The sequence below is a fragment of the Pelophylax lessonae genome (genome assembly GCF_965119305.1).
Source record: "Pelophylax lessonae genome assembly, chromosome: 13".
Taxonomy (NCBI): Eukaryota; Metazoa; Chordata; class Amphibia; order Anura; family Ranidae; genus Pelophylax; species Pelophylax lessonae.
The window spans coordinates 27,458,738-27,481,845 of record NC_138780.1 but is presented as its reverse complement, the minus strand read 5'-3'; the positions used below and the strand labels follow the sequence as shown (position 1 = coordinate 27,481,845).

The following is a 23,108-nucleotide window of genomic DNA, read 5'->3' as shown; positions in this document are numbered from 1 at the left end:
TTGCTTGATCCATGATACCTCAGGGAACAATACAGGATATGAGCAATAGGCGACATAAGCTACTAGAGGAAATGGAAACCTTGGGCTGAGCAGAGTCCATTCAATCTGCACAGCATGAGCGTCCCATTCCAAACTCCCATCATCCTTCCTGAGGGGGAATCCAACACTGCCACTCTCTCCACCGCCTGGCACATACTATGAAACTGGCTTAAAGCAACCCTGTTCCCAGAGGCTGACCTTCTTCTAAAAAAGCTAGTTTCTTGGCTTTACCTCTCTTTTTCCCCTTGACTTCCATTTGTTTAGAACAAGCAGTGCACTTGAGTTGTGGTCATGTATTGTACACTGCTCAATGGCTAGAAGTGGTTCTTTGAAGGATGGAGGGGAAAACGGGGGAGATGCCTGGGAGAGAATCCTTGTATAGTGGTATAGATGTGACAAGTAAAGAATGCAGGCTGGCTTGTCAGAATGACATTAACCACTTTACCACCGGAGGATTTTGCTGTCTTACGTCCAGGCCACTTTTTGCGGTTCGGCACTGTGCGAATTTAACTGACAATTGCGCGGTCGTGCGACGCTGTACCCAAACAAAATTTAAGTCCTTTTTTTCCCACAAACAGAGCTTTCTTTTGGTGGTATTCGATCACCTGTGCGATTTTTACTTTTTGTGCTATAAACAAAAAAAAGAGCGTAAATTTTGAAAAAATAACAATATTTTTCACATTTTTTTATATGAAATTCCCCCCCCCCCCAAAAAAATGTAAAAATCTAAATTTTTGTAAATTTTTGGCCAATTTGTTTTCTGCTACCTATGTTTGGTAAAGAAAAATCACAATAAGCGTATTTTGATTGGTTTGCGCAAAAGTTATTGCATTTACTAACTAAGGGAAAGATTTCTGTCATTTTTGGTGTTTTTTTTTTAACGCGTAATGGCGGCGATTTGCGATTTTTTTTTCGGGACTGCGACATTGCGGCGGACAGATCAGACCCCTGACTGACATTTTTAATACTTTTGGGGGTACCAGTGACATTACTACAGTAATCAGTGCTATAAATATGCACTGTTACTGTAAAAATTACACTGGCAGGGAAGGGGTTAATTTTATTGGAGAGGGAGGGGTTAATGTATGCCTGGTGCTTACTGACGTGTGTGGGGGGAGGTGACTGAGTGACACAGGGACAGATCGCATGTTCAGCTATGCTGAACCCTGCAATCTGTCACTGTTTGTCACTTAGGAGATCCGCCTGCTCTGTTTACACAAGCGGGCGGATCTCCAGACTCGATTCCCCGACGATTGGAGAAGAGCGGCGGCGATCGCTGCTGCTCCTCCCCTGGGCCGACTCCCGCTGTGACTGAAAACAGTGGGAGCGAGCCTCCGGCGGTGCGCGAGCGCCGCCCACAAGGGGAGGAGTCCAGCGACGTAGGTCTACGTCGCTGGACGGAATCGAGCCACTTTGCCGCAGTACAGTCCCAGTGACTGGTCGGCAAGTGGTTAAAGTGTATCTAAACCCAAAAATGTAATTTATTGCAACTTACTAGTCCTTGGTGCGGTGGCTGCATTTGTTTTCAAGCTTCTTTTGTTTTATTTTCACCTGGTGATCCTGCAAATAACACGCTTCCTTTCCCTGGATGGCTGTCAGTCATCCACTGTATCTATAGAGGGAGCCATGGTTGTCACCCTAGGCTGATCTCCTGATATTGACTACAAACCTGGCCGTATCTTTTCACTTCTGTTACATGCCTGGCAGGGGAATTGGCAGTTTACAGAAGATGGTTAGGAAGGAAGATATTCTTTAGTACAGCTCACAGGAAGCGACAAGGACATTGCATTTCTGGCAAGATCAACAGATATTTTCTGTATTTGCTGAAAATGTTCTTAGCTTGAAAAATAAGGAAACAAGTTCAGCCATATCTAAGGACTAACCTGCAATAATATTCGTTTTTTGTTATTGGGTTTTATTATCCTTTAAGTATATGGATCGGCCTTTCTCAACCTTCTTACTATAGGGAAACCCTAGAAATAACTTTCTGGGCTCCCTGTACATTAGTGTGATCATTACTAAAGGCCCATACACACGAGTCGGAATTCGGCCGGGAATTTTCGTCCGACGACCGATCTGCCGATTTTCGGCTTGTTAGTATGGTGCTTCCAACAACCGACTCAGACTTTTCGGCCGAAAAAAATCTGGTGTGCAGACTATAAAATGTTTGTCCTCCGTCAAAACACGTCCGATTTTCGTGCAGTCAGTACAGATTTCGACAGGGAAAAATCTTATGAGTAAGTCTGGGCATGCTCAGAGAAGAAAGAACACAAAGAAAGCAAACCAACACATGACATCACTTCTGAAGTAGAATTTTGTCGGGCGGGAAAATTCGTGTGCAGTCTAGGCACATTCCAACCAACAAAACACAACTCTGGACAAAAGATGGACGACCGGTCGGCGGAAATTTGTTGCGTGTGTACGGGGCTTAAGGGGAATGCTCCTTACATCTGTGGTCATCAGGAACAGCTCTAATAGATGGCCAGAAAGATATTCTTGTCATTGGATGTTCATCTGAAAGGGAGAGGTTGCTTATTGCTCAAGGAACCCCTAGAAACCTCTAAAGAAACCCTAGGGTTCCAAGCAACCCTGGTTTAGAAAGGCTGATATGGATACTCACCTTTGGAAGTTTTCGAGAAGCCCAGACGATGATGATCAAGCAACCTGTGTCAAGCATGTGAAGAACATTGCTGTCTCACACAGAGGTTGGTTATACTTGATGCTCATTGGGGTGCTTCGGGAGAATCCTTTCCGTGTGTTTTTTCTTCTCTGAGCATGCCCAGTCTTGCTCATCTGATTTTTGTCTGCCGAAATCTGTACTGACTGACGAACAATCGGCCGTTCTGTTGACGGCCAACAAAAATTTTATAGCATGCACACCAGATTTTGTTGGACGAACAGACGTTGGCCGAAAATTCACGGCCAACAATCGTTGCGTGTGTACGAGGCATAAGAAGCTTTGATCTTCACAACCTATCTTTTGGGAACAAGCTCCTTAACCATTGCATTCTATTTAAAGGGTACCGGACATTCATATACCATAAAAGTAGCCATCTTAAGATTTGTGACATTGTTTGAACTTGTCATTTAACAAAAACTAGTACCTCATGCCTTGGCAAAGTCACTGCTTCCTTGTGAGAAGAAAAGCTACATTCCCCAAAATATCGACCTATCTCACAAAACACCATTTGTTATTGTATGTGGACATAAGAGCTACACATCTAGACGAGGTTATCTGCTTTGCACAAAGAAATTCTTTATAAATGGCCATGTCACATGTCAGTGGTGATGTCACATGTTTATTCAGAACACAGATGTAGAAAGTTAAACAAACTTTGACATCACCTATTATAGATTGTAAGTGAACATTTACTAGACATAGGAGCTCTTTCAATATTTTCGCCCTGGAAAATTCTTATAGTTCTGTATCATTGGTATCTAGCCCCACTCGTATTGCCAAATATGTGCCCAACTACTCACCCCTCTGCTTCTGAGGCTCTGGACCCCTAGAGGGGAACGATGCTACATATTTGGTGGCCATGCTCCAAAGTTCAAAGGCTCTGGATTAGGGTTTATTCTTTATTATATGTTGTGTAGAAAGAAAGCGGCACCTCCAGTCCCAGGAAACTTGAAACTTGAATTTATTTGTTTAAATCAAAAGTCCAACATCGAACATGTATACAAGACAAGACAAACTGTATACAAGACAAACTGGATCAGCAGACGCATTTCACACCATGTGCTATGCAATGAATAAGCACGTGGTGTGAAACGCGTCTGTCTTGTATACATGTTCGATGTTGGACTTTTGATTTAAACAAATAAATTCAAGTTTCCTGGGACTGGAGGTGCCGCTTTCTTTCTACACAACATATGGACTTCTCAGGTTGCGGACCTTGGCGAGCACCCAGTTTTGCAGGATTGCCACAGTTTTCTCTGGATTTTTCAATTCGAGCCGACAGCCTTTGAGCGGTGATTTGTCTCTTTTTTGGTTCTTTATTACACACAGTTATGAATTGTAACCTAGGTAAAGATCCTACTGAAGCCCTCTTGAACAAACCAATTCAGGGTGTAACACCTCAAAAATGATTGGACTTATATTCATTGACACCAAATGAACCAGAGCCTAAATATGGATGTCACCCACACTTAGTTTTCGAGAGGACAAAACACGATTAAATGGCACAACAATCAACAAAAAAAAATTAACAACCATATCATTAGATAAATATGAATTTCTATGGATTTTGTCACCATGGAGAACCCTTTTTGCAGCCAAATCTGGGAGCCCTGAGTTGATGGGAAAGACCAGAGGGTTGGCTAAACCCCCATAGATATGAGATTGAAAAACTGGGCCAAAGTAGGTGCATACCACAGCTGCTACCGTTGCAGCTTAAGGAGGACAGGTTGGGGGGGTAGGTAAAAAAAAAAGCAGCCAAATCTGAGAGTCCTGAGTTGATGGTAAAGACCAGAGGGTTTGGCTAAACCCCATGAATAAGAGATTGCAAAAACTCGACCAAAGCCAGTGTACACCATAGCTGCTGCCTTTGCAGCTTAACCACTTGCTGACTGCCGCACGACTATATACGTCGGCAGTCAGCCCCTCACAGGCTAAGTGACGTGGGGGTACGTCACTAGCCTGTGAGGCTCTAGGGAGCGAGCGCACGCCGCCGGAGGTGCGCTCCCGCTCCCTCACGGACTCTCCCGCGTGTGTGAGTGGCGGACCCGATGTCCGCTGCTCACTCGCGATCGTTGGTTACACCAGGAGAAAGGCAGGCGGCTAATGTAAACAAAGCCGCCTGTCTTTCTCCCCTGTGTAACAGCAGAGATCATACGGTCCTGCTATGTAGGACCGTAGATCTCTGCTGTTACATGAAAAGCCACATCCAATCACAGTTAGAAGCACGCCCCTAGGGACTCACTTAACCCCTCCTTCTTCAATAAAGTTAACCCCTTCCCTGCTAGTGTCATTTTTACAGTAACAGTGCATATGTATAGCACTGATTACTGTAGTAATGTCACTGGTACCCCCAAAAGTGTCAAAAATGTCAGTCAAGGGTCCGATCTGTCCGCCGCAATGTCGCAGTCCCACAAAAAAAAATCGCAGATCGCCGCCTTTACTCGTTAAAAAAAACAACAATAAAAATGACAAAAATCTTTCCCTTAGTTATTAAACGCAATAACTTTTGCGCAAACCAATCAAAATACACTTATTGCGATTTTTTTTACCAAACATATGTAGCAGAAAACAAATTAGCCTAAAATGTTAAAAAATTTTGATTTTTACATTTTTTTTGGGGGGGAATTTCATATAAAAAAATGTGAATAATATTGTTATTTTTGCAAAATTGTCACCATTTTTTGTTTAAAGCGCATGATTAAAAAATCGCACAGGTGATCAAATACCACCAAAAGAAAGCTCTGTTTGTGGGAAAAAAAGGACATCAATTTCATTTGGGTACAGCGTCGCACGACCGCGCGATTGTCTGTTAAAGTCACGCAGTGCCGAATCGCAAAATAGGCCCTGGTCAGGAAGGGGGTAAAAGCTTCCGGGGCTTAAGTGGTTAAGGAGGAGTGGTTGGGGGGTAGATAAAAAAAAAAACATGTATCAGCTCTGTGTTTCTACCGCAAATCCAACCCCGCCCCCCTGTCTATTAAAACCAAATGTCAGTGGGCCCTTATAGCTTCCATGACTGTTGTGTTGCTGGATATACTACCCAGTATTCCTAATATTGGCTTATGTTGTTAGATTTAAGGTCATGTAATATTTTGAAACTCCATGATTAGCATGTGGACCTCAGCAATAGCAAAATTGAATGAAAGTAACATTCTGGAATTGCTCTTACCTTCTGTGAATGCTTCCCACTGGTAGAGGCGACCCATAAACTCCTGGTTGTTAAAGGTGGAGCATTGTAGAGTCCTGGCATCAGGCTGACTGGCTGGACATGGCTGTGAATGCAACAGAGAGTTTAAAAAAAAAAAATCAAAGATCACTTTATTCTGTTTCCTACCTGAAGTAGCAAATCATCGGGATGGATTTACTAATGGCAAATAGACTGTACACTTCACAAGTGCAGTTGCTCCACTTTGCAGTTGCTCCACTTTGCTTCACTTTGCAAAGAACGCCCAATTACATGCAAGGAAAATAAAAAAAAAATGCATTTTTGCTTGCACATGATTGGATGATGGAAGTTGACAGAGCATCCCCTCATTTACAAAGCTATGGAGGAACTGCACTTGCAAAGTACATAGTCTATTTGCCTTTAGTAAATCCACCCCAACATGTTACTGATTTGGCTTTGTGGGAGACATAAGAAGTCGGTGGGTAGTTAAATTGCCTGCATACCATCCCAAAACCAAAATCCAAGTTTTGGAAATAGTTACTGTACCCTTTAATCAATGTATATTTTCTACTCATACGAATGCCCTTTAGCAGTTCTATGTTAGTGTAACCCTTTCTTATTTACGGCAAGGGACATAGCTTACAGTTTAAAGTAAAACAGTACAGTGTTAAAGTAAAACAGCATGTACTTGGAGCAGCATAGTAGCTTAGTGGTAAACACCCCTGCCTTGTATTATTGGGGTCCCCAGTTTAAATCCCAACTAAGACACCACCTTCTTGGAGATTGCATGATCTTCCTGCATGCATACGGGTTACTCTGGTTTCCTCCTACACCCCAGAGACATGCTGGTTTGTTAATTGGCTCCTGTCTAAAGCAGCCCATAAATGATTCTGTATTTTTTCATTTGAACAAAAAACGGACCAGATTCCCCATCCACACATTCAAGGTAAATGGAGGAATCACTTTGGCTAAGTTATTGTGTTCTGATGGAATTCTCCGCTGTCAGAATACATGAATGGGCCCTTCCGGCTATAGCTGGCGGAGCTGATGGAGCAACACTTATCTGACAGGCTGGTTGTACAGAAGTCGATCAGTAGATTGACTTCTGTACAACCACTGTCCCATTTCAGAATCAAAATGAGGTCAGTCCCCACCAAATTTCGATCCATGTATGGCTAGCTTAACCACTTAAGCCCGGAGGATTTTCCTGCTAAACGACCAGGGGGTATTTTGCGATTCGGCACTGCGTGACTTTAATGGAAAATTGCGCGGTCGTGCGACGCTGTACCTAAACAAATTTGACGTCCTTTTTTTCCCACAAACAGAGCTTTCTTTTGGTGGTATTTGATCACCCGTGCGATTTTTACTTTTTGCGCTATAAACAAAAAAAGAGCGTACATTTTGCAAAAATAACAATATTTTTCACATTTTTTTATATGAAATTCCCCCCCAAAAAAATGTAAAAATCAAAATTTTTTAACATTTTCGGCCAATTTGTTTTATGCTACCTATGTTTGGTAAAAAAAATCGCAAAAAGCGTATTTTGATTGGTTTGCGCAAAAGTTATCGCGTTTACTAACAAAGGGAAAGATTTTTGTCATTTTTGTTGTTTTTTTTTTAACGTGTAATGGCGGCGATCTGCGATTTTTTTTGCGGTACTGCGACATTGGGGCGGACAGATCGGACCCTTGACTGACATTTTTTACACTTTTGGGGTTACCAGTGACATTTCTACAGTAATCAGTGCTATACATATGCACTGTTACTGTAAAAATACACTGGTAGTGAAGGGGTTAACTTTATTTGGGAGGGAGGGGCTGTGTGTGTCCCTAGGGGCGTGCTTTCTACTGTGATTGGCTGTGGCTTGAGCTGTAAGGACACTGATCAACGGATCTACATAGTAGATTCGTGTGATCAGTGTCTTTACACCGAGGAGAATGACAGGTGGCTTGTTTACACAAGCTGCCTGACATTCTCCCTCTCCCCTGCCGATCGCCGAGTGACCGGCGGACATCGGGTCCGCCGGTCACACGCACGGGGGGGTCCGTGACCGCGCGGGAGCGGGAGCGTGCCTCCGCGGGCGCGCGCTTGCTCCCCAGAGCCTCACAGGCGAGCGACGTAGACCTACGTCGCTCTGCCTGTGAGGGGCTGACTGCCGCAGTAAATATACTGTGAGCAGTCGGCAAGCGGTTAAGATGGCCCTAATGTATGCATGTGAGATAGGAACTTTAAATTGTAAGCTCCTTGTGGACCAAGACCAATGCAAATGTACAGTATACAGGGGCAGACTGGCAACTTTCAGCCCAGGGGGCAAGTACAAATCAGAGGCCCATGGTGCAGCGACTCGGCCCCGCTCCCACTCTCCCTCTTCCTGTCCTCCTCCTGACCCCCATTCCAAATTAATCCCTGCTCCAGATACTCTCTGCTCACTGGCTGAATCTGGGTTCCCAACCTGGCCAGCAGGGGGCGGTTGGGGGGAGCTGGGACAGCTCAGTTGGGGCTGCCCAGGGGAGGAGAGTCTCCAGTGGGGCATGGAACCAGCCTCTGCTCAGACACAGTTTACACCGTCCATGCTGGGGGGGGACCTGCACTCTGTCCTTGTCTTCATCCCACACTCACTAGGTCAGTGGCAGAGACTTTTTACTTCTCTTCACCAGGGATCCTTTAGGGGTATCTGTAGCAGAAGCAGTGTAGCCTTTTTACAGGACATCAGAGCAGCCCAGGGGGCAATTGCCCCCCTGCCCCCTGGCCCAGTCCTCCCCTGACAGTATATAAATGTGATCTCTGGTGGGTTGGCAAGCTGGTGTATGAGGACATATCATGGAGAACTAGAATAATAGATTCAATGGGAGATTCACTAAAATTGGTGTATACTGGTGCATCTGTGCATAGTAACCAATCAGCTTCTTAATTCAGCTTGTTCAGTTAAGCTTTGCTAATAAAACCTAGAAGCTAATTGGTTACTATGCAGAGCTGCAACAGATTCAGTGTGCACTAGTTTTAGTAAATCTCCCCCAATATGTGTAATTTACTGTCTATTTTTTAAATTGCAGCTCTTCAATTAAAAATTTAGAAAAAACCTTTGACATCACAATATAAATACCAGTAAAAATGAAATAATAAATACATGTGCTTGGCCAATTACTGATATCAACATAGAAGACTGGAGAATGTAAAAAGCAGCTACAAAGATGATATATAGTAGCCAATAGATTTCAGTTTAGTGAAGTTAGCTAAAAAAACAGCAGTGGTAGATCAGATGCATAAGATACGTTCCATTATGGAGCATACCCAGCAAATTTAAGTTATTTGTCAGGAAAGGATTATGCATTATAGAACATAGCATATTTTGTTCAGGTAGATATTGATGTCTTGTAATTTACCATATAATTGATTGTTTTTTTCACTATTCTTATTATGCACTACATGGCCAAGGGTTGTGGACAAACAATCATCACATACATGTGAACTTGCTGGATATTCCAATCCAAAACTATGGGCATTAATAGAAAAAGTATAGCCAAAGCTGCAGTTTGTTCTGCACTCCTGTGACCCACCCCTCAGCCGATCCAGGCTCAGGAAAGATCCTGACTGTAAAGCTACCCCGATGTCTGGACCGGCAGCTGGTTCCATTTTTCAGCGAGCTGCTGAGAGCCTGAGCCAGCTACTCCCACCCCCTGCTCAATGCAGCACTCCAGTGAGCACTGGAGGGACAGACCAGAGAGCCAGTGACTGGCAATCAGCAGCTCTCTGCTCAGTAAAGACTGAAAACTGAGCAATCAGCGGTCTTTGATCACTCAGTTCTCAATCTTAGAAGCGGCGGGGTACAGATGCAGCGTTGGATTTAAGCTGCGTCCAACTAGGCGAGTATAAATGTTTATTTTTTGTAAAACACATTGTTTTCTTTCACAAAGTGGAGTGTGCCTGTGGCAATTTGCTCCCATTCAGTCAAAACATTAGTGAGGTCACATACTGATGTTGGACTATAAGACCTGACCTGCAATTGACATGTCAATCCATCCCAAAGGTGTTCAGTAGGGTTGAGGTCAGGGCTCTTTGCAGGCCATTTAAGTATTTAAACATTTTTTTAGTTGTAGATAAAGTGGAGATGAATTCAAGGTTTTAGGTGTTTATTTATGTCCGTGTCCCTGTTGGGGAGATTCACCCTCTATATTTGCCAGTTTAACGTTATCACGGAAAGTGAAAGAGATCCCAAATTTTGAGTGATCATTAGAACAGGAACAGAGGGGAAATCTTCCAATGAGTAATATTAGGTCAGGTGACCTTGGTGACTTCCAGGGATTTCCCTCACTTCGGAGGAATTTCTCTTACTCTCTGTTGTGAAGGGAAATCTCCCCAGTGGGACATGGATAGAAAATTAAAAGGGGTTATAACCTTCCCTTACTCTATCGAAAATGAGAAAAAAAATGATACCTCCAGTTCCATTTTAATAAAGACTAACAGATGTATGGAGATGTTTGGTTGCAGTAAACGAGGCAAGGGTCTGGGAAAAGGAGGTGGAAAGTGTCACAGGAAGGTGCCCTGGGACAACATCCAGGCCATCACCTTACCCACCATCCAACATCTGGCACCCAGAGAGGGTGTCAAGTGCATCTCTGGACTCTACTATCAGGTGACCTGTCGAGTGCTCAATGTTTTTCATCTAGGATGTCATCCACGATGTCATCACCTACACTGAGCACACCTCGTTGAAGACCAAGTGGATATGGTCTATGCTCTTAAACAAGAGAAACGCAGTCTCTTCAGGTTCAGAGGATAAATCCACTTTAAATGTTTTCTTGTAGGTACAGCTACATACTGGCATTCTACTGCCAAAGCCAATTCAGCATAGTTAGAACAGATTGCATTAAATAACATATACTGTATGTATTTCATTCCATTCTGATTATTTGATTTAGCAACATTTCTATTATTTTGGCTAGAGCAAAGACAAGTTAAAAATATATGGACATTTTTTAATTGTATTTTTACAGTGATTTTTTTTTTTTTATGAGTTACTTCTAAAATGTATTTTCCTATTGCTTTATTGAAAAGGACAGTAATGGCTCGTTTCCACTGAGCTTTCTGGTACGGTACGGTTCGGTACGGCGGCGCTTTTCCACTGCATGGAACCGAACGGTTCGGCTTGCTTTTTTGCTTTTCCACTGCATGGTACCGCATGGTACGGTGTAGGAACGGTTCGGTACGGTACGGTACGGCGGCGCTTTTCCACTGCATGGAACCGAACGGTACGGCTCTGAAAAACAGTACCTACTCGATTGTGGTTCCAAGCGTACCGTACCGGTACTAAATTCCACAACCCCTCCCATGCAGCCTGATTGGTCCTCACTACAAGGCAGTGATTGGTCAATAATCATCACTGTCATTGTTTATGCGGCAGTAGAGGCGGTGCAACCACAGAGTAATACTGCCCACTACTTATCAGTACTATAAACAGTGGAAAAGCAAACCATACCGTACCGTACCGAACTGTTCCAACACCGTACCATGCGGTACCAGCAGTGGAAAAGCAAACAGGGCCAAGCAGGGCCGAGCAGGGCCGAGTAGAGCCGAGCCGGTACTTGCTGTGGAAAAGTGCCATATTTATGCCGTTTCCATTGTAAATGGTACCCTAATTCCGAACCGTACTGTACCACTTTTTTGGGACCCTTTCGTTGGGGTACCAAGCACATTAGTACCGTACCGACAGGGTGGAGCTACACTCTGCAGAACTTTGATTGGTTGACAGAGAATTGTCTATCACAGCTTTCCTGCTACACCACGCCTCACGCCTATCATGAAAGGGTACTACAGTTCCGAACCGTGCCGTAGTGAACCGAACCGTTCCGTACCACTCAGTGGAAACGAGGCATAAGTGTTTGTGGTTTTTTTACTGCCTGTGTTAGAAATGGAAAGACGGGATGAGTTTTACTGGCTTACCAGTGTTGGTATTGTTATAAAAACAGTTTCCAAAATAGATACTATTTCTTATTGTGCACTGTGAACCATTTTTGCTAACTATATTTAAATTTATTTCAGACCAGAACATATTAGAATCCAGCCTGAGTTATGCCTTCTTCTAGGCTCTAAGTCCATCTGTTTTAATGTTGTGCGTATAAACTGGTAGTGGATGTTCTCCAACCCTTGCATCTTTTATCCTGGCATGCATGTCTTCTATACCAGCTGATTTTATAGGGATATTATAAACTGCGGGAGTGGCAGCAACAGGCAGAGATGTATTCCACTTTAAGTCCCGGTGAGAGACAGGCAAATGCAAACATGCCAAACGTGAATTATAATTAGGTCTTGTTTGAACAAAATAGAGAACCGTTGATGGCTGATGAGCCTCTTCCACTATTCCCATCTGTCACACCGAATGTAAAAATACTTTGAACAAATTCCACAAACTCTGTAATTATAGTTTAACGTGAGCCGTACTGGCAGGGTCTTGATAAGACTGGCCAAACTTGCTGAAGACTTAGTAAGCAGAAAGCATTAAAAACATGTCATGCCTTTTCAGGAGGACAAGTCTGCTTTGCACGAGATAAGTGGGCTTGTATAGTAACAGTACAAAGAACGATGATGGCTTGCAAGTTGCTCCGGCCCACAACAATCAATCAGTAGAATTTCGTTAGATTTAAGCTTGGTACACAGGATGAGATTATCGGACATATGATCATCCAATTTTTTTTTGTTTTTGCATGCTAGTCCCCATATCGAAAATGAGGTTACTAAAAGGTACGAAAATTCTCGTACAGCAGAATAAAAATTTGGAAGTGATGTCATGTATTATATTGTATTTGTATTGTATTTTCTGATGAAAACTGATTAAGCGAAAATCGTACGATCTGATATCGATTGAGAAAAATGTTTGTGTTTACTCCTTCTGATAATTTTGGATAAACTGTTGTGATTGGCTCTCGAAACCTGTGTACTAAAAAATGCTGAGTTTTTTCTAAACTGTTATGAGATGCATTGTGATCTGTGGGACATTGCACACAAGTTAGGCTACGTTCACATGTGGGCATAGTGGATCGCGGGCAGAATCACTGCGATTCTCCCTGCGATCCGGAAATCATTGCAAATCGCGGGACGCCTGTGCGATGCCCGTGATTTGCAATGACACCCCAAACGCTGTGCGATGTTGGCACGATTTCCGCCTGCCGAATCGTGGTAACATCACGCAAACAGAATCGCGGGACGCATGAAGGCAAAAAAAGGTACAAGAGCTTCTTTTGTGTGTCATGCGTCCCACGATTCTGTTTGCGCGATGTTACCGCGATTCGGCAAGCGGAAATCGCGGCAACGTCGCACAGCGTTTGGGTTGCCATTGCAAATCACGGGCATCGCACAGGCGTCCCCATGATTTGCAATGATTTCCGGATCGCGGGCAGGATCGCGGTGATTCTGCCTGCGATCCGTTACGCCCACATGTGAACGTAGCCTAAATATCAGTAATACAGTACAGAGCAGTAAAACAAGAATAGAAAACTTTTCATTTGACAGCAGTAATTTGCACTGATGGGCAATGATAGGCACTGGTAGGGGACACTTATGATGGGGCACTGATAAGCACTGATAGGTGACACTGGTAGGTGGCGCTGGTGGGCACTGGTAGGTGGCATTAGTGGGCACTGGCAGATGGCACGGGTGGGCACTGGTGGGTGGCACTGAAGGGCACTTTTGGGCACTGGTAGGTGGCACTGGGGACACAAATTATCCCTCTCCTCTTCGGGACCGATGTCCCTCTGACAGCAGCCAGCGATCGTTGTTTTTTTCTCCTCACACTGACAGTGTGACAAGAAAAAAACAGCTGATCGCCGGCTGCTGCTTACTTTACATGATCAGCTGTCATTGGCTGACAGCTGATCACGTGGTAAGGGGGCGGGATCGCCCCCGATCTCCGATCTGTGATCAGGCAAGTCTCATGGGCTCGCTGATCACAGAGCGAGCTGGGCGAGCTCCACAAAGAGGATGTCATTGTACTCCCTCCCGGCAATTCAGGTCCACGCTGTAGCCATCATTCGGCTATAGCGCAGACATCAAGTAGTTAAATCAGTAAAAAAACACTGCTTTTTTTACTACAATGTGCGGGAGGCCTAAGCAAGTTTACGCAAGTAGAAATGAGTATATTACAGTGAAGAAGAATTTTACTCGTCTATACGCTTATGCACCTTTACTCGCCTATACTCAATATTACTCAGGCTTTTACACACAGTTTTTGGCCCTTTGCACATGGGTGTGACAAGTTCCTGAGAAAACATCAGTAAATTATGACACCCATGTGCAAGAGTCTTTAGTGTAAGGGCTGGTTAAGTTTAACTTTAGAGAATATTTAACGCTAAACTCCAGGTAAACAGCTACATACATAAAATACATACACTATACTGTCAAAAGTATTGGGACGCCTGCCTTTATGCACACATGAAGTTTAATAGCATCCCAGTCTTAGTCCGTAGGGTTCAATATCGAGTTGTCCCTCCCTTTGCAGCTTTAACAGCTTCAACTCTTCTGAGAAGGATGTCTACAAAGTTTAGGAGTGTGTCTATGGGAATGTTTGACCATTTTTCCAGGAGTGCATTTGTTAGGTCAGGCACTGATGTAGGATAAGAAGGCTTAGCTCACAGTCTCTGCTCTAATTTATCCCAGAGGGGTTCTATCGGATTGAGGTCCGGACTCTGTGCAGGCCAGTCAAGTTCCTCCACCCCAAATTCGTTCATCCATGTCTTTATGGACCTTGCTTTGTGTACTGGTGTGCAGTCATGTTGGAACAGGAAGGGGCCATCCCCAAACTGTTCCCACAAAGTTGGGAATATGAAATTATCAAAAATGTCTTAGTATGCAGATGCCTTAAGAGTTTCCTTCACTGGAACTAATGGTGCTTTTCCACTGCATGGAACCGAACAGTTCGGCTCGCTTTTGTGCTTTTCCACTGCTGGTACCGCATGGTATGGTGTAGGAACGGTTCGGTACGGTACGGCGGCGCTTTTCCACTACATGGAACCGAACGGTCTGGCTCTCAAAAACAGTACATACTCGATTGTGGTTCCAAGTGGTACCATACCCTGTACCATATCCCACAATCCTTTGCATGCAGTCACTACTAGCCACTGATTGGTCAGAGAATCCCACCCACCCCATTGTTATCCCACCCACTTAACTTTAGTACTACTTTAGTGGAAAAGCAAACCATACCGTGCCGAACCCTTCCAACACCGTACCATGCGGTACCAGCAGTGGAAAAGCAAACCGGGCCAAGCAGGGCCGAGTAGAGCCGAGCCGGTACTTGCAGTGGAAAAGTGCCATAAGGGGCCAAGTCTAACCCCTGAAAAACAATCCCACACCATAATCCCCTCTCCACCAAATGATTCAGACCAGTGCACACCAGTGCACAAAGCAAGGCCCGTAAAGACATGGATGAGCGAGTTTGGGGCGGAGGAACTTGACTGGCCTGAACGGAATCCTATGCTCAACCCGATAGAACCCCGTTGGGAAGAATTAGAGCGGAGACTGAACTCAAACTGACCCAAACAAATTTAATATGTCTCTTAACTGGAATTCACTGAACTGGTAGTACAATGAGCTGTCAAGGAAGCAGAACTGGATGACTGTTATTAGATATGTCCTCCAATTCCTCAATGAAGGGCCATTTACTGGTTGCATGTAGGTCACTCCAAACTTCAGTGGGCTATTCCATCCAAAGTCTAAATCAGGCAACAACAGCTTTGACAAACAGATTTCATTGGTTAAAGCTTACTGAAGCATGTAAAAGACTCACAGGAATAGGTAATAGGAATCTCATTTGGAGAAAATAAAAGAAATGTCCTCTTTCACTCTGAGAAGAAGTTGAGTCACTTATAACTAACTTTTTTTCTCAGAGCGCCAGCATGATAGAGAGGAAATAGATTACTGGCAGCCACTCTTAATGCATGGCTCTAAGCCAGGCATGTCCAACCTGCGGCCCGGGGGGCCACATGCGGCCCAGAACCCCAGGCAATGTGGAACACTGCCCCCTGAAAATTATTTTTTTTTTGCTGGGGAGGAAGGAAGTCGGGTCGGGGGCACGGCCACAGCAGCTTCCAACTAACTGTAGGCAGAGGCTGCCTCGGAGGGGAGGGGGGGGGGGGGGATGTGAGCATTTGCAGTGTTTGACTCCTACCACCATGACCACTTCAAATCACTGAAGTGATCATGGAAGTTAGAGTGTTCCTTTAATATCTCTCAGAAGAAGTAAACCTCCGTATACTGATTTCATTTCATTATCCTCTGGTTGTGTTAAAGTAGTGCCGGGGGTGCGGCCGCGCGGGAAGGGCGCAGCAGGATTTTATTACTTATATACCTTAACTATAGTATATATTTTATATGCGGCCCGAGAAAATTTTTCTACACTCAATGTGGACCAGAGAAGCCAAAAGGTTGGACACCCATGCTCTAAACAGACCTGATGTGTAATCATATTGTGATTTATGGTATACCTCTTGGTTGCACGACTTGTACTGTTTCTTTTCACCCTCACAATGGAATTCCTCCGTTCCTGGATTATACAAGTTCCACTGGGGAAGATCTGCGTTCTGATGCTGACTTGACCTTTGATCCTGTCCTCTGTCATAAGTCAATGGCAGATTTCTTCCCAGAGAAGTCCAGGGATCTCCCTGAACTGGGTTGTCTTTATACAGACTGTGATAGGCCCTACTATTATCTGTGTTATGTCTGTACGGACTTTGTCTCTGGCTGCGGGATCTTGGTTGCTGTGACATCTCCGACTTTTGCTCATTTTCGGTTGCTTCATCACTGATGGAATCATTATTTTGTATTGTCTTTGTGACCTGCCTATTAGCATGTTCATGAATAAATCTCCTTTCATGATGATTTCTCTCATTTTCTGCTTGTTGCCTATTTTTTATTGAAATATCCACTCTATGACCTGATAGTCTACTTTGCATCGGTTTCACTGTACCAGTAATCTTTGTGGGCAATACTTTCTTACTGTCCTCTTTTTTTACTTGCGTAGCAGAACTTTTCAATATACTTGTCCTGATAAGTTCGTCTTCCTCAACATACTTGAAAGCTTGATTTACAGGTGATATCGGCGTTGAGGATATCTTATGGATGCGAGGTAGCTTTTGGGCAGCTAACACATTTTCATACATTGTTCTTCTATTTCTAGGTTCTTTGGGATGCAATGGATCCTCTACTACATCTTTTTCTGATGCGTCTCTATGACCATCGAAGTCAACCCAGGAATCCCAAATAGCAAACTGGGAATCTTGATTGCTATCTGTCCCTTTGATGGAGGATTTCAATTTCGGGGCTGCTGTTGCAGATTCAACATTCTTCCCAATGCTAAAATCATATTCTGGTGACTCTGTCCATGATGAGTAATCAGACTGACTAGACCTTTTTGGCTTCTTTACCGATTGTAATCTCCTTTTAGAAGATGCCCCAACTATGTCTGTGGCTTGACTGGGAGACTGATTATTGCGCATTCTCTGGCTTTCCATTGATGGTTGGGTTGGCCTAAGCTCTTTCCTTTGATCTCGTTTGGGACTTGCCGTAGTGCTAAAGGTCATCATTTTATGATGTCTCTTGGACCTCTGTGATTCCTCCTTTTCAGTATGAAGAGGCAAAGCAAATGGTACCTTCCCATAACCATATTTTCCTGGTTTGATTGCGTTTCTAACTCGAGATCTGAAATTAAAAAGAAGAACCAAAATCAGTTAATTAATTTCTTAAACCACCCAAATTATTACTTAACCACTTGCCGACCGCCGCAAGTACATATACTGCGGCGGTCAGCCCCGGCCAGGCAAAGTGACGTATATATACGTCACTAGCCTGTCACCGGCTTGTGAGCCAATAGCGGGCGAGCGCGCGCCCGCTGAGGCGCGCGCTCGCCGCGGCTCGTTCACTAAGGAGTCAGTGCGTGTGACCGTGGGACCTGATGTCCGCCGGTCACTCGGCGAACGTCGGTAGAGAGGGAGAAAGGCAGGCGGCTAATGTAAAAAAAGCCGCCTGTCATTCTCCCCTGTGTAAAAATGGAGATCAGACGGTTCTACTATGTAGAACTATTGATCTCTGTTTTTACAATAGTAGACATGTCCCATCACAGTTAGAAGCACGCCCCTAGGACACACTTAACCCCTCCCTCTCCAATACAGTTAACCCCTTCCCTGCGAGTGTCATTTTTACAGTAACAGTGCATATGTATAGCACTGATTACTGTAGTAATGTCACTGGTACCCCCAAAAGTGTCAAAAATGTCAGTCAAGGGTCCGATCTGTCCTCCGCAATGTTGCAGTCCAGCAAAAAAAAAATCGCAGATCGCCGCCATTACTCATTAAAAAAAAAAAAACACCAAAAATGACAAAAAATCTTTCCCTTTGTTAGTAAACGCGATAACTTTTGCGCAAACCAATCAAAATATGCTTTTTGCGATTTTTTTTACCAAACATATGTAGCATAAAACAAATTGGCCGAAAATGTTAAAAAATTTTGATTTTTACATTTTTTTTGGGGAATTTCATATAAAAAATTTGAAAAATATTGTTATTTTTGCAAAATTTACGCTCTTTTTTTGTTTATAGCGCACGATCAAAAAATCGCACAGGTGATCAAATACCACCAAAAGAAAACTCTGTTTGTGAGAAAAAAAAGGATGTCAAATTCGTTTAGGTACAGCATTGCACGACCACGCAATTGTCCGTTAAAATCACACAGTAAAAAATCGCAAAAAAACCCCTGGTCAGGAAGGGGGTAAAATCTTCCGGGGCTTAAGTGGTTAAGTAAACATTTAGAATACTGCAAACGTTCCCATTGATAACAATTATTAATACGCATCATTTAGGCCAGCTGCAATCCATGATTCATGATGAGGGGGTATATTAATTGCAATGTAATCGTTTGGCTAAAAAAAAAAAATCCAAAATCCCCTTTCACCTCATCCGTAATTCTTGGCACAAGGCACAGAACGGCAAAGGAAAACAGATTCCAAGGAGCTGCTGCCCATACAAGGCATTAAGAAAGTTGCAAGAACATTTAAACACTTAATTGCTTTAAACGAATCCCTTCTTCTGCAGAGATTAAGTATAAGTTTCCAACAATTTCTTTTTTCTTAAAATAAACAAGATTGATAACCAAAAGCAGGATTGTTTTGGCTACTCTCTAAACCACATGTCCTGCATTAAAAAATATTAAAAGGTGGAATTTCAAAAGACTAACACTTTATTGTAAATTGGTCCAAGTTTTAAAGTTTAACTGTTTTGGAATCAGACAAAATGTTCATTCCAAAAAAACACTAATTTATATTACATGACAGCTTTACAATAGGTGTTCAAAAACAAAATAAAGCTATAAGCCCTGGTTCACACCAGTGCGGCTTTGAAATCGCGTTACTTCAGCACGATTTCAAAGCTGCAGATCAGTGCAATTTGCATCTCCGATTTCATTTTGGCTTGTGACTTCATTTAACAGAAGTCAATGCAAGTCACAATGAAATCGCAAAAAAAGTATTTCTTGAGGAGGGATATATAAATAAGAGCCATCATGTTACATAGTTACATAGTAGGTGAGGTTGAATAAAGACAATAGTCCATCTAGTTCAACCTGTGTAGGTGTGTGTGGCTGTAATCATCTCACATACCCCTGAATGTTCTGATCCTTGAGATGGAAGTCTAAGAGTCTTTTGAAAGCCACCATACTTCCCGCAGAAACCACCTCTTGTGGTAGAAAATTCCACAATCTTGTTGCCCTAACAGTAAAGAACCCCCCGCGTTGCCTGAGGTTAAAACGCTTCTCCTCTAATCGCATTGTATGCCCTCGAGTCCTCATGCAATCCCTTCGAATGAACAGCTTTTTTTCTAAGCTGGGATCCCCATTATGTAAACCTGGAATGCAGCAGAAGCCACAGCATGGCTTCACCTCTCTAAGACAATGTGCATCATAGGGAAATGATTGATTCATTCATTGATAATCTGATGTGGGTTCTAAAGACTGAGGGGCCAGGGGACAGATGAGGACATCCAAATTTAAGGGGGGACACAGCAAAGTATAGGGGGAAGCACAAGGGAGAGGAAGGGCACAGGGAGGCTACCATTCCCCAGGGGGGCCAGCGACCACCCCAACAATTCCGCAGGAAAGGAGGGGGGGGGCACCACTCATCATACCACAGTCAGCAGGCGGGCGCCACTCCCAGCAGTCCACTGCACTATCTTGGACTGCTGGGAGTGGCGCCCGCCTGGTGACTGTGGTATGATGAGTGGTGTCCCCCCTCCTTTCCTGCGAAATTGTTGGGGGTGGTGGTGTTGCAGCCTGAGGTATGCTGAGACTCTGGTCGTGAATGCTGCCGTGACCAGGGCTATGCGTCCTCGCGAGGTGTTTCACTCGCCGGTCAGCCCATGTCCAGTGGGGCTATGTTGCGGACAACTTAGCGCGGAGCTAGTAGTTGGGTTGTGCTTGCAGCCCAGACTGGGAAGACCATAAGGATCTGGAATATCCAGTGCGTCGCCCAGTCTGGCTATTGATTGTAGTTCTCACAGGAACAGTTGATTGTAGTTCACACAGGAACAAAAATAATAAATAAAAAGTAAAAAAATTCAATTTAAATAGGAAAAAATGCCAGGACAGGGGCGGCGAAGGGCACAATTCCAAAAAGATGGTTGGAAATAGAAGCTCCTACTGTAAGGGAATGGAGTAGCAGAGTGGAATATATATATATGAAATTGAATACCTGTGTAGCATAGATGAAGAACAAGTTGACAGTTTCTCAAATAAGTGGAGAAAGTGGAAATATTAAACAAAAACAGAGACTATATAGAAATATAATAGTGTATAGACTAGGGGAGTGAGCAAGATAGCGGCTTGTCAGAGTGGTATAGAAGGGATGGGTAGGACCCCCAATGCAGGAGTAGAGTAAATATAAGGGGACTGGGAAGAAAGGGGAGGTGGGGAAAAAATGATTTTGTAATATAAGAAAAGGTTTTATTCTTGTTGTTAATTGAAATTTAATAAAAATTATAATATAAAAAAAACAAAAAAAACATAATTTATTCCTGTTTTACTAATCCTAGTATGGCTTAGAATATTGTGATAACGTGAAGTACAGGACGCCAGGGATAGGCCCTGGATAGGTGATATGTGTCTCCATTATTTGGGTTGTGGTCCCTGTAGCAAACACAGCCACTGGATATTGTCCTTCGTATATGCCATAGGTCAGCAACCCGCGGCTCCGGAGCCGCATGCGGCTCTTTTGAACCTTTGCTGCGGCTCCGGGGCGGATGCTAGCGAGGGGAGGAGGCGCACTGTGCGCCCCGACAATCCCCACTGTGGTGCTGTCCTGGCTGTGACGTCGCGTGGGGGGTGGTGCGTGCGTTAGTCACGCACCGTCCCGACGTTACCTTCCCGCCCGCTGTCAGAGAGGAGGGCAGCGGCGCGCATGCAGTTCGAAGAAGACGTCCGTCCAGACTCCCGTCAGGAGCAGCACGCCAGGCACCAGTGTGAGGTAAGTGAACTGATGCCTCGGGGGGGGGGGGGCCCACACACTGCTTTGAAGGGGGCACACACGCACGCTGGTCTCTGCATTGAAAGGGGGCATGTATGCTGGTCACTACATTGAAAGGGGCATGTATGCTGGTCACTACATTGTAAGGGGGCATGTATGCTGGTCACTACATTGAAAGGGGCATGTATGCTGGTCACTACATTGAAAGGGGCATGTATGCTGGTCACTACATTGAAAAGGGCATGTATGCTGGTCACTACATTGAAAGGTGCATGTATGCTGGTCACTACATTGAAAGGGGCATGTATGCTGGTCAGTACATTGAAAGGGGCATGTATGCTGGTCACTACATTGAAAGGGGCATGTATGCTGGTCACTGCATTGAAAGGGGCATGTATGCTGGTCACTGCATTGAAAGGGGCATGTATGCTGGTTTCTGCATTGAAAGGGGCATGTATGCTGGGCTCTGCATTGAAGGGGGCATGCATGCTGGTCACTGCATTGAAAGGGGCATGTACGCTGGTCTCTGAATTGGGGTATGATCATTGGGCATAGCAAATTTTGCTATGGGGCCCTGTGATTTCTAATTACGTCCCTGTTTTCGACCCCAGGTAGGTTTTTGTAAGTTTTGCGGCTCCCAGTTTTTTTTTTCCTTCGTAAACGGGTCCAAGTGGCTCTTTATGTCTTAAAGGTTGCAGACCCCTGGTATATGCATTATGTTTATTGCATGTATATACCTTTAAGAAACAAGTGTTTGGAGTGTGGTTTATGTGGATAGAGTGAGAACTCTTTCACTTGGGACTATCATATGTCTGAGCAATGTCCCTCAGGAGATGGGTGGGGGTTTGTTATTGTTACATACCTGCCTCCTATTGTCCTATTGTTTGTCTGGCAGACTAAGGTTATTATGGGATGTTCAGCTCTGTGTGTGGAATGTCTCGAAGAGGGAGGGGTTTTGGCTGAGTGTAGATCCCTGTGTTTTTCAATAAACAAAGCAGTCTAGTTTTGACCTTCAAGCCATTTGTGTCGTCTGGTTATTGGAGGGTTGGGAATATTATACGCTACCAGGATTATTGTATGCTGTACATGACTACCAGTGGAGATATCGTGGATCATACTGCTACTCCGCTACAGTCCCTTTAATGGGAGGAGTACTCAGGGACTCTCACCCATGAAGAATGAGGGGTTCCAGGATAATCCGGTAAAGGAGGAAAACTAACTCTGAGAGATTTTTGGGTGGGAGCCTCCAACCCTGACTATGGTTATCTTGGTCCTGTAAGGGTTAAACCGCTTGCAAGAGAGGTCTGTAAAGGTCAGTAGGTGTTTGTAGAGGTGTTGAGTGTAAAGAGGACACAGTTGTGTGGGGGTTGTGGACTGTCTGGCTATTGAGACGCTGCCTGGGCTCCTGTGGCTCTTTTCTGGAACCTGAAGCAGGGAGGACTTTTGACCCTGCTAGGGGCAAGGTTTTGCTGGTGGTGAGCTGAAAGTTTGAGTAAAAACAAAGGTCGATAGACTGTTTGGTTTGTTTTCCATACTAAAAGAAGCTGTTATCGTCCTTTAAAAAATAAAGACTCTTTGCTTTTACCAACTTGGCTGGCTAGTGGTCTTGGACCCCCCAAGATATTACAATGTAAATAAGCTTATAGGAGCTGTTTTTCCACTGTTGACGAGGAGAAAAAGTCTATGACCACTAACTATACAAGGAAAGGCCACCTCTTTGCCTTTGTAAT

The 23,108-nt window shown here is 44.1% G+C and overlaps 1 protein-coding gene across 2 annotated transcripts in view; it reads right to left on the bottom strand.

Moving 5' to 3' along the window:
- ADAMTSL4 (ADAMTS like 4) overlaps nt 1–23,108 on the bottom strand; it is a 386,071-nt gene that overhangs the window by 222,033 nt on the left and 140,930 nt on the right. For both annotated transcript variants that reach the window (XM_082242909.1, XM_082242910.1), the window contains exons 4-5: nt 16,358–17,570; nt 5,886–5,988 (exon numbers count right to left, since the gene is read on the bottom strand). In XM_082242909.1, the coding sequence (XP_082099035.1) occupies nt 5,886–5,988; nt 16,358–17,570 (1,316 nt within the window). The remainder of the gene's footprint in view (nt 1–5,885; nt 5,989–16,357; nt 17,571–23,108) is intronic.